The 10,875-nt window shown below is 50.4% G+C and overlaps 1 protein-coding gene across 1 annotated transcript; it reads right to left on the reverse strand.

The window, feature by feature from the left end:
- Positions 1 to 337: 337 nt before the first annotated feature.
- On the reverse strand, positions 338 to 9,160 carry ASF1B (anti-silencing function 1B histone chaperone). The gene is made up of 4 exons (XM_008566021.1): positions 8,947 to 9,160; positions 4,360 to 4,475; positions 1,937 to 2,113; positions 338 to 1,551 (listed from the first exon to the last, which is right to left on the reverse strand). Exons 1-4 carry the CDS (start codon positions 9,053 to 9,055, stop codon positions 1,348 to 1,350), a joined length of 606 nt encoding a protein of 201 aa, XP_008564243.1. The 5' UTR covers positions 9,056 to 9,160; the 3' UTR covers positions 338 to 1,347.
- Between the last annotated feature and the right edge of the window lie 1,715 nt (positions 9,161 to 10,875).

The raw sequence follows: 10,875 nt of genomic DNA on the forward strand, positions 1-10,875 counted from the left end.
GTTCGGATCCTATGTAGGGATGGCTGGTTGGCTCACTGCCTGAGCGTGGTGCTGACAACACCAAGCCAGGGGTTGAGATCCCCTTGCTGGTCATCTTTAAAAAATTAATAATAATAATAATAAAATAATAGCTGGTTTGCTTAAGTTTTGACAAAGAAAAATCCCTCCCCGAACCTCAGTCTGAAATACGACTGTATAATGAATTAAGACTGCAGTAAGGAGCCAAGCAAGGGGACATGAGACAGCCAGCCCACTGGACAGGGCAAGAGGCCACCCCCACATCACGAGGTGGACCAAGCTGCTTCAGTCCACCAGAGGCAAAAGCAGAAACAGTCAGTCTAGATGAAGTGCTTTTTTATTTTTAGACCAACAAAACATTTTAAAATATAAAAACCCTTTAATATACAAACTGCAATCACAACAGCATCCACATAGCAGCAAGGGGACTGGGGTGTGAGGAGTGGGGAGTATATCAGGGAAGCAAGGTTTTTGGGTCCTGACTGCTTCCCTTGCCTGAAATCACTCTGTGGCCTATGACAGCATGTGGTCTTAGCAGAAGGCAGATCAAGGCAGCCAGAGGCAGAAGGGCCCTGATGCCAACACTGAGACAGGGCACAGTAGGCCCAACATACCATCTCCCCACCCTGGCAGCCTCTGGGGATAGCCAGATCCAGTGAGGAAATAAAAGAAAGTGGCTGTGATTGACAGCAGAGGTACCCATTGTTCCTCAGCATCCTGCTGATTACACCTTTGGGAAGAGTTTTTCCAAGGGCTGCTAGACTGATAAGACCTAAAAATCCTCCTGGGAGGACAGAAATGGTATCTGAGTCCACCTACTAAATAGGATTCCTTGCTTGTGACACCAGAAAGCTGGGGTGGAGCTGCTCAGGTGTCCAGGAAGGGAAAGGGGTGACAGAGTCTTCGGCCCAACAGGGACAAAGGCTTGCCAGGCATTGACCAAGAAAGCCTCAAGGCAGGCAGGGAAGTCTGAGGGAAGATCTCTGGGTCACTGGTACTCACGGGAGCACAGTGGCACAATGGCCTGCATGTGGAATTTATAGTGTATGTGGAAGAGAAAAAGAACACAGGTCAGAAAGAATTAAGAGCTAAGGTACCTGCTTCTTATAGGTCTGTGCAGTAGAAGTGAGATGAGCCTATTGGGCCAGGGCTGGAGGAGTCCCTGCTGTTTCCTAGGGGCCAAGTTTGACAGGCCTGGGTGTAGCTGATGGCCCCAAAGTCCCCTAGATGGCCCCCACATGACTCTCTGGGAGGCCTAGTTGCTCCTTCCAGATGAGCTGGGAGACTGGCCAAGGTCCTGGCCAGCCCCGTCAGGGCCTGGATTCCCAGTTAGATGCAGTCCATGGAGTTCTCAGGGAGGAGGCCAGGGATGTAGCCAGGGAGGCCCAGGTCCTTGATAGGAGTGCAGCTGAGGGGGAGGCCACAGCCCAGGGCGGGGTCGTGGTTCTTTATGGCCTCCAGCCTGTCTGTGTTGTCCCAGTTGATGTGGAAGCGGGTCACCCGGGGGTTCGAGGCCAAGATGTTCCGCTGGAGCTGGGGCAGAAAGAGGAATGTCAGTCCTTGTCAATGTACCCTATCATTACTGCCCTAGAGCCGAGACACCCCCAACCCCTACCTCAAGCCCAGGAGGAGCAGAGAGACCTTGCTTGTTCCATCACTACCAACAACCATGTGTGGAACTCCAGGGAATGCCTGTGCACCATGATTTAGGGCTGGGACCTATCTAATCTTGATTCTGTAAGGCACGCCTCTGAGAAACAAAGACCTTTCTCTCCTCTGTTCTAGGCCGGCACGCAAGAACTGAGCACTACTTGAAAACCTTAAGAATTGACCTTGGCTTCCAATTCTATGGCTTAACTCCCCCCAAGTACAAAAGAACTGGCCTGCTTGAAGCAGGAAGATCAGACACACGCCCCACCTGAGAGAAGTCTGGCTTCAGCGGCGGGTTCTCCCGCAGCTCAGGGTTGGGGTACTCATTGTTGACATAGTAGCCCACGCGGATAAACTCCTGTCCGTGGTAGGTGCAGGTGATGAGGACCACGGTCACACCCACAGCGTCAGTCTCAGGGATGAGGGATGGGTTTGGGGCATCAGCCTAGGGAAGACACATTCCGGGCCTTAGCACCCCCAACATCATTAATGCCTCAACATCATTAATGCAAAGATTCCCAAGCAACAGGTAGTTACAGAGCAAAAACTACACTCTCTATCCTCAGGTTTTCTTTTTTCTTTTTCTTTTTTTTTTCCTTTTTTGTCTTTTTTACTGACCGGTAACGGGATCACAACCCTCGGTGTTGCGCCTGCACCACGCTCAGCCAGTGAGCGGGAACCGGTCTCCACATCGGATCTGAACCCTCTGCGGGAGCGCTGCTGCGCTCCCAAGCAGTGCACTCTCCAGTGCGCCACCGGGCCGGCCCTCTATCCTCAGGTTTTCAAGCAAATGCAGAAAACAAAATCAATCACACAAGTGACTACCAAATGTTGAATGTGACAGAGAGAGGTGCATGGTGCTTGGGAGGAGTGGCATAAGATGGGGCAGGTAGGTACCAGGCCACCCAGGGCCTACTGGGCCAGTTAAGGGCTTGGGAAAGAGCAAGAACATTTAGCAGGAGGTAAGTGCCACATCACTCTTGTGGTCTGAAAAGAAGACTCTGGTGGCATATGGAGCTGTGGCAGGAGGATGGCTATAGAGGAAGCAGGGAGGCCTGGCAGGAGGCTCTGGCAGTCAATCTGGAGGCAGCAGGCTAGACCAGGCAGCAGAGGACAGAAGGGGACAGTTATGGGTGCACTGCAATGGCAGAAATGGCTACATAATTGGTACAAAATAAAACTAATGCAAAGTGAAAACACAGAGCCCCTTATTCAAAAAGGATGAAGCTTCAGACGGTGACAGCAGAGCATCACACCAAGTGTAGGGCCCCCTGCAACTGCCCAGGCCGCATGCCTAGGAAGCCAGCCCTGGTTGTGTTGAAGAGGAGATGGGGCGCTCATCGGTGAATCTGATGGGTGGGTAAGAGGGTTAGATGGTATGTGGGAGCTTGGGTTAGGGTGATAACAGCAGAGATGCAAGTAAGTGAGTGGATTTGATCAGAAGCTCTCAAACTTTTTTCTTTTTTGGTGGCTGGCTGGTACTAGGATCCAAACCTTTGACCTTGGTGTTACAAGGTGACACTCTAACCAACTGAGATTACCAGCCAGCTCAGGGCTCTCAAACTTTAGTGTGCCTAAGAATCACCTGGAGAGCTCAGAATCTGCATTTCTGACAACCAGATGCTGCTGGAATAGTCATTTAGGAGTTACAGTCCATCCATGTTACTTGGACTTTGTATTTGCGAATATTTGCTAAAATTTATTTGTAACCCTGAAACCAGTACTTGTGGCATGTTTGTGGTCATTTGCAGACATGCACAAAGCAGGAGAAAAAAAATTGGAATCACCGAATGTGCATGTTCCCACCTGAGGCCAAATAAGGCGACACTCCGCCTTCTTGTTTAGCTCTCTTACTGTGAACAAGTGTCCTTTTTGAGGTCTACTTAGCACCACATTTTTTTGGTGCTTTTTGTTGGTGAGTTTGATGTTTAAAATGGCCCCCAAGGGCCAGCCCGTGGCTCACTCGGGAGAGTGCGGTGCTGATAGCACCAAGGCCTCGGGTTCGGATCCCATATAGGGATGGCCGGTTCGCTCACTGGGTGAGCGTGGTGCTGACAACACCAAGTCAAGGGTTAAGATCCCCTTACCGGTCATCTTTTAAAAAAAATAAAAAATAAAAATAAATAAATAAATAAAATAAAATAAAATGGCCCCCAAGCATAGTGCTGAAGTGCTGTCTAGTGTGCAAGAAGGCCTGATGGGGAAAATGGGTGTTAGATAAACTTTGTTCAGGCATGAGCTATAGTGCTGTTGGCTCTGAGTTCAATGTGAATGCATGGATAATATATTACATAAGGTGTCTTTAAATAGAAACACATATAAAACAAGGTTTGTATCGATTGGTTGCCAAAAATATTGTGACCCACAAGAATCTAACCCTGTATTTTCTTTCCATAGGAGGGATGGTTCAGTATTCACTAATTCAGGGTTGATGGCAACTTTACAGAACATAACTCCTGTGAATAACAAGAACTGACTGGATTTGAACCTGAACTGGTTTTTTTTGACAGCTGGCCAGTACTGAGATCTGAACCCACGACCTTGGTGTTATAAGGCTGTGCTCTGACCAACAGAGCTCATCAGCCAGCCTGAACCTGAACTTTTGACTGCTGTACCACACTGTGTGCTTTTGGGTAAAAGAGGATGTTTCTATGAGGCCAGGGCTAAGGCCTAAGGCCTCGTCTCTCTTACCTGAAAGACAAACATGTGTCTCCCTGCTGGGACAGGGCCGACCAGCACCGAGTCTAGGATCTGATCAAACTCCTCACTCTCAGCTGAACCAACGTAAATGATCTTCCACTCCAGGTCTGCAAGGACATGGGGGTCAGGGGGTTGTTAAGGAATTGAAAAGCTTGAAGCAAGAAAGCAGGGAAAGAGTCTTGTGTTAGTTTTGAACAAATCCTTAATATACTGTAAGATTTTTTTTTTTTTGGTGGCTGGCCAGTATGGGGATCCAAACCTTTGATCTTGGCGTTACAGGGTGGTGTTCTAACCAGTTGAGCTAACCAGCCAGGCCTCTTGTAAGATTTTTATTCCCAAGAACACCTGACTGCTGTTCATTGGGCACTAAATGCCAGGTACCACAATCCTGAACACTGGGGCAGGTGTGAAGCCCCACTTCCAGTGGGGAAATTTCTCCTGTGGGCCTAGCTCTGCCACCGACCTTGACTATGTACCTTGGAGGAAACTTGGGCCACTGAGAGCCTGAGAGTGAACCGTATGGCAGAGGCTGAATTAAGAGCCACGTGACACAGGCGTGCTGAAGAGGGAACAGCAGGGAGTTGGGCCATTTTGTGGCCCTGCCCACTGGGTGCTGGGATAGGAAACAGCATCCTCTTTCACACACAGGGACTGGTGCCACTGAACAGAGCAGATCCCTCGACAACTGGGGCAGGGCAGCAGATTCCAATCTGGCAGGAGAGCCAGCCAGCAGGAGGGGGATGCTGAGGCTGCTGGGGGAGTCAGCCTGTCCCCAGGTCTTCCTGATGCAGCACCAAATCATGCTTACTTATGGACATTTGGGCGACAGGGGCCCAGTCACCAAATGCAGCATCACAGGGTGATCCTCCAAACCCTACCTCTCCCACGTCCCATCTAGGAGTGGTGCCCCATCCCTGAGTCTGCTCTGGCGAGGTTAATGGAAAAGTGCTTAAGGAGACCCTGCCCATCAATCACAGGAAATTCCCAGTGACCACTGCCTCTTGCGGGAGGTCCAAGTGTATCAGGGACAAGGTCATGCTAGTACAGGGAAGCTTGGCAGTAGACCTGGAACTTATTTTAGGATCTTTGAAATTACACAACCTACAGCTCCAGCAGCTGGGGGAAGTTTCACAAGCTATGATTTTCACAGGAAGTAAGCTCTCTTGGAAGCTGCCCTGTTCCTTAGTCCAATGTCCCACAAGAGCATCCAACTCTGGAAACACACTGATGCCAGGCCACGACTACAGAGGTTTGTCACCTGAGCCCTTCCTCAATACACCTGCTTCCTGTCCCTTTGCAGTTTCACCCAGGCCCCTCTACTCAGGAACCCTAGCGCGTCTGTGGGCTATGTCATTGGGGTTCAGTCAAACTCCAGCCTCTTGTTATTTGCGGGGAGGAAGTTAAGTTTATTGATTTATTTTTGTTACATGTAGTAACACAACTAGAATCAAATTGCTTAATTAAGGGCGACAGAGAAATACTGACTCGAGAGAAGAGCTGATAAAACCATCTATGGGAGACAGATGATCGATACAATGGCCCACCAACTGGAATCGTCTTAAATTTGCAAGTGGTTGAAGCAGAGGCATACGTAATGATTTCACTTCTGAATACAGTATAGCCTTTAGAATTCAACATGAGACATCACCAATACAGCATGAACTCATACCTACCACATACAGGACATGACTGTACACACGTAACGTGTACTTAACCTTCTGAGCAACATCAAGGGCAACTCGACTGCATTACATTTGGTCTTATGCCCTAACTTTACAAGCTAACCCCTGCACAAGATGCGCCTCCAGCATGCATGAAATCAAAGCCAAAACCAACGATATCATTAAAGACATGTAAAAAATTACTGTAGTTAAACTAGCTGGAGAGTTTGTTTCCTGCCTTTTTTGTTTGTTTTTTTGTTTTTTTTTTTTTAAAGGATGACCGGTAAGGGGATCTCAACCCTTGACTTGGTGTTGTCAGCACCACGCTCAGGCAGTGAGCGAACCGGCCATCCCTACATGGGATCCGAACCCGTGGCCTTGGTGTTATCAGCACCGCACTCTACCGAGTGAGCTACAGGCCGGCCCCTTTTTTGTTTGTTTTTAACTTAACATGGCCATCAGGCCTTTTTGCTGTTTACCACTTTGCCTGTGTTAGTAATCACACAGATGAACCTTGGTCTCACCACAGCGTGTCAGCTCTGGGGCAGAACATCTGGCTTCTATGACTTACCCAACAGGTGTCTACTGAATTTGTCAACTAAATTGGAGGAAAACACATCTCCTGTATTAAAATTGGACCTATTCCTTGGAAGCAGTTATTTCCAGATGTTGAGAAGAAAAGAGTGCAAAGGGGGCCTGGAGATCTTCAGAAATGGGGGTCACCTGATTGGGACTGGGGGTTTTGTCAGCTTCAATTGATAGTGCCAAGAGGGAGGCAGGAAACATTCTCTCTTCTTCATGGAAAGAAGGCCAGGAAGAGGCAGAAAGCAAGCTGGCAGAGTCATGGAGAGTGCCCTAGGGGTGGAACTAAAGAGTCTGGATTTCCCACTTGAGTTTCTCTGAGGAGAAGCTTTATTATCCAGGCACAATTAATAATAGCACCCCCTCACCACCTTTTGAGAGTGTCCAGATTTGGCAATGCATTCTATGGTCATTTCTACTTATAGGCCATCTCTAAAAATAGAAAATGCTTTCTTTCTTTCCCAGGATTGGAGCTAAGATAAAGAACCCGGACTCAGAATTCAGAGATAAACTCTAGGGCCAACACTTCTGCAAACCGGCTGTGTGACCTTGGAGAAGTCATTCCATTTCTATTAAAAAATGACCAGCAGGTTGATATTAGATTTCCTGCTTTAATTCTATAAATAAGTTAGTAAAGTCCCAGGGCAGGGGCTTCCTAGGAATAAAAATACTGATAATAGCCATTCAACCATTTTTAAATGCAAGGAGCACAAATAGGATGATTGAAACCCGATCTCTTGCCATCTGGGAACTGTGAATCCCTTAACCTATTAGCTCCTTACATCTCCTCCTGGCTTTTAAATTAAATCTTATTCCACAGTGTCATTCTACACTTTATTTATTTATTTACACCCTGCCTTGTTCCAGAAAGGATTTAACTCGGCTTATTCTATAGTTAGTCACAAGTAGACTTCTTAATTTAAAAAGGAGAGAAACCAGAAGGAGACTGACACATTGGCCCACCCCAAACACACACAGAGCTCACTGTACCAGCCCCAAGCTATTCCAACCACCCACCTGCCACGGGGAGGTGCTAGTTAGCATACCCTGGCTTTCCAGCTCACAAATTTCTACCTCCACAGCTTCTGCCTCTTGTCTTTTAATCACCAAGTAGAAAAATGGTCTAATAGAGTACTTCCTCCTGAAAACAGGACTTGCCTTTTGGTGGCACCAAGGCTCCCTGGGCGACTTTAGATTTTAGATTTGTATAGACCCTTACTTGAAAGATCTCTTGCTCTTTTTGGCTCCTGTCTTCTGATCTGTGAGATGAGAGCCATGACTACCTTTATGTCAGACAGATAAATAAGCACACCTGTGAAAGCACCTTGGAAAAGATGCACAAAAGGCTGTGACTTCCCAGCTGACTGTTTGAAGCTGGATCCCATTGCGGCTCAGCCCAGTCCACCCACCCCCAGACTAGGTCAGGCCATTAAAAGCCATGGAAGAATTGCTGTAGTAAGTCCCCTGGAACTTGGCAGGCAAATCACGGGAACCGGCCAATGCCTGCCTGGCTATGCCACCCCTCAGACTTGAGTGTGGCTTCATCCAAGCCCACAGTCAGACAGGAGAGAGGGACGGGAGCCAGGGAGACTAAGTTACCCCCCCAAAGACTGGAGCTAGAAGCCTGGCCATTCCTCCCTGGGAGAGCTCAAGTGCAGGGGGACAAGGACCAAACTAAAGAGGAAAGCCAGGTTACAGGGTATGTGCATCGGGGTAGAAACGGAGCAGATGACAGAGGTGGGGTTATTTAAACACTAGCAAGTTGGGGAGGGGATTGTCGGGAGACGAATGAGGAGATGGTGGTGAGTGCGGTCTTGCCACGGAGAACATGGGTCCTCATGGGGGAAAAAGGGTGACTGGAGGAGAGGGTCTCCTTCAGGGAAAAAGGGAGGTAGGAGTATCTCCAGGGGAAAACTGGGGTGAGGGCTGGAGTGGTGTCTTGCCACAGGGAGGATGGGGTGGCTGAGGGTCTCCGCGGGTTACAGAATGGAGGCCGAGGTCTCTCCATAGAAAACGAGTGTCTAGGAGAAGCTCCAGGAAATAAATGGGGGGGGGGATGTGAGGTCTCCACGGGGGAAACGGGAGTAACCGTGTGTGTGTGGGGGTCTCCACGGGGAGGCTCGAGCGGGCAGCGGGGGAGGAGGTCACGGGGAGGTCCAGTCGGGAGGTGGGGTTGGCCGTAGGGGGTGGGGTTCCCAGGGAGATCGGGGCTGGTGGCGGGGGCGATATGGGCGTTTCCTGCGGAGGTCTGGTTGGCCGTGGGGGCGGGTCTCCATGGGGAGGTCGGGATTGGCCTGGGGAAGAGTTGGGGGTCCCGGAACAGGCCTAGCCTCACCGTCCGCCAGGGCCTCATTGCACTCGAAGCTGATCTCGAACCGGAAGGGGCTGTGGAAGGGGCTCGGGTTCTCCAGCACCGCCACATTCAGCACCGACACCTTGGCCATCGCCTCGCCGGGCCGCGACAGTGGCCAAGGCCGCGTCTGCGTCCGATGCGTGTGGGGAGGGACGGGGTGTGCAGTGGAGCGGCGTCAGCGACAACCGTTCCCACCTCCTCTCGCCGCAGACTGAAGGGCGCACCTCGTCCGCGCGCCGCCTTCGAATAGCCAGCCCCACCCTCCGGCCAATCACCGCCAACGCTCCCCGGCAGCGCGAGCACCCCCTCAGCCAATCCTGGAGCGCCGGCCGGCGCGCGCCCAGACTCCCCGGACCAATTGGCGGAGCTCCCTCTCCGCTGCGTAAAAGGAGGCGGGACTATCTCTTGGCTTCTTCAGGGTGTCAGCTGGAAACCAATCCCCAGCGTCTCCGACTCGGATGTCAAGGGAGGGAGTGGCCCCAGCACTTAGCCAGTCCTGAGGGTTCCCGCACCGGCGTGGCCCGCCCCCCGCCCCGCCCCTCCTGGAGACTCATTCCGCGGCTGGCAGCGCAGCCAACGGCCGAGCGGGGGCGCGCGGCGCTCGTTTAATAGGGCGGGCAGGGCGGTACTCGCACCCAGGGTGATTGGCAGATGGGAGAGGGGCGGGGATAAACCACGTTTTCTGAGAGATGATTGGCTTAGTTGGCGTGGGGGGCGGGATCAGAAGAAGACTCAGCTGGGGATTCGTGGAAGAGAAGCGGAAGTCGGGCGCCGGCGCTGTTGAGCTGCGTTTGAGGAGAGAGGAGGTGTGTTTGCGGCCTCGGCGTCTGTCAGCAGGTGAACGCTTTCCGGGGGCTTCCCTGAGGACCTCTTGGCCCCTGAGGTCCAGCTGCCGGGGAGGCCGTTGTGAACGTTTGACTCACTCCTCGGGGGAGACGGAGTGGCGGTATCGCGGCGCGCTTGGTCCCGGGCCTCGGGACTTGGGCCTGGTTCGAGTCCCGCTGTCACCTCCTGGAGGGCCACTGGGAGGTTTCAAGAGGACAGTACTGAAAATGGGAGTTCGAGTTCGGGGACAGATCAGGGTTCGAGTCCGGGCTCTGCCAATTCAGTTCCCGAGGCAACGTTTCCCCGCGCATTGAACGGGGGCCGTGAGAATTCCCTGACGTGACTCATGACTACATAATGCTTCCAGAAACTTCTCTCCACCCCCACGCCTGGGCCGGAGCACCGTCCCCCCCTGCCTGGAAGATTCCAGGTACTGAAGGTCTCAGCTTCCACGAGCGGCCAGCGCCGTCTAGTGCGAAAACAACGCGAGCCACATATCTAATTTTACCTTTTTTAGGAACCACAATTTTTAAAAAGTAAAAAAAAAAAAAAAAGAAAGTACAGGTGAAATTAACTTTAACAATCACTTGCATTTAATCCAATATAGCCAAGATATTCAACATGGATCAGTATAAAACAAATACTAATGACATATCTTGCATTCTTTTACTCAGTGCGACGACTTCGAGATCCCCTGTGTGTTTCCCACATGTCATCGGCCACGGGAATCTACGTTTTCATCCGAAATAGTTTATCTGGCTTTCAGAGTTTCATAAAGTTCACAGTTGAGTGTGTAGAGTGCTATGCTCACGGCAGTTCCCAACATACTTAAAAGTCTTCTATGAGCTCCATTGCGTATGGGTTTTTTTAATTTAAAATTTAATTAATGTATCGGATTTTTTAATTTAAATTTTAATTAATTAGAATTAAGTAAAATCAGGACTGGCCGGTTAGCTCAGTTGATTAGAGCACCGCCTAATAACACCAAGGTCAAGGGTTTGGATCCCCATATCGGCCAGCTGCCAAAAAAAAAAAGTAAATATTGAAAGTTGGGATTTACAGTCACTCTAGTCACAGTCAGGTGCT

This window comes from Galeopterus variegatus, unplaced genomic scaffold, assembly GCF_000696425.1.
Source record: "Galeopterus variegatus unplaced genomic scaffold, G_variegatus-3.0.2 Scaffold218, whole genome shotgun sequence".
Taxonomy (NCBI): Eukaryota; Metazoa; Chordata; class Mammalia; order Dermoptera; family Cynocephalidae; genus Galeopterus; species Galeopterus variegatus.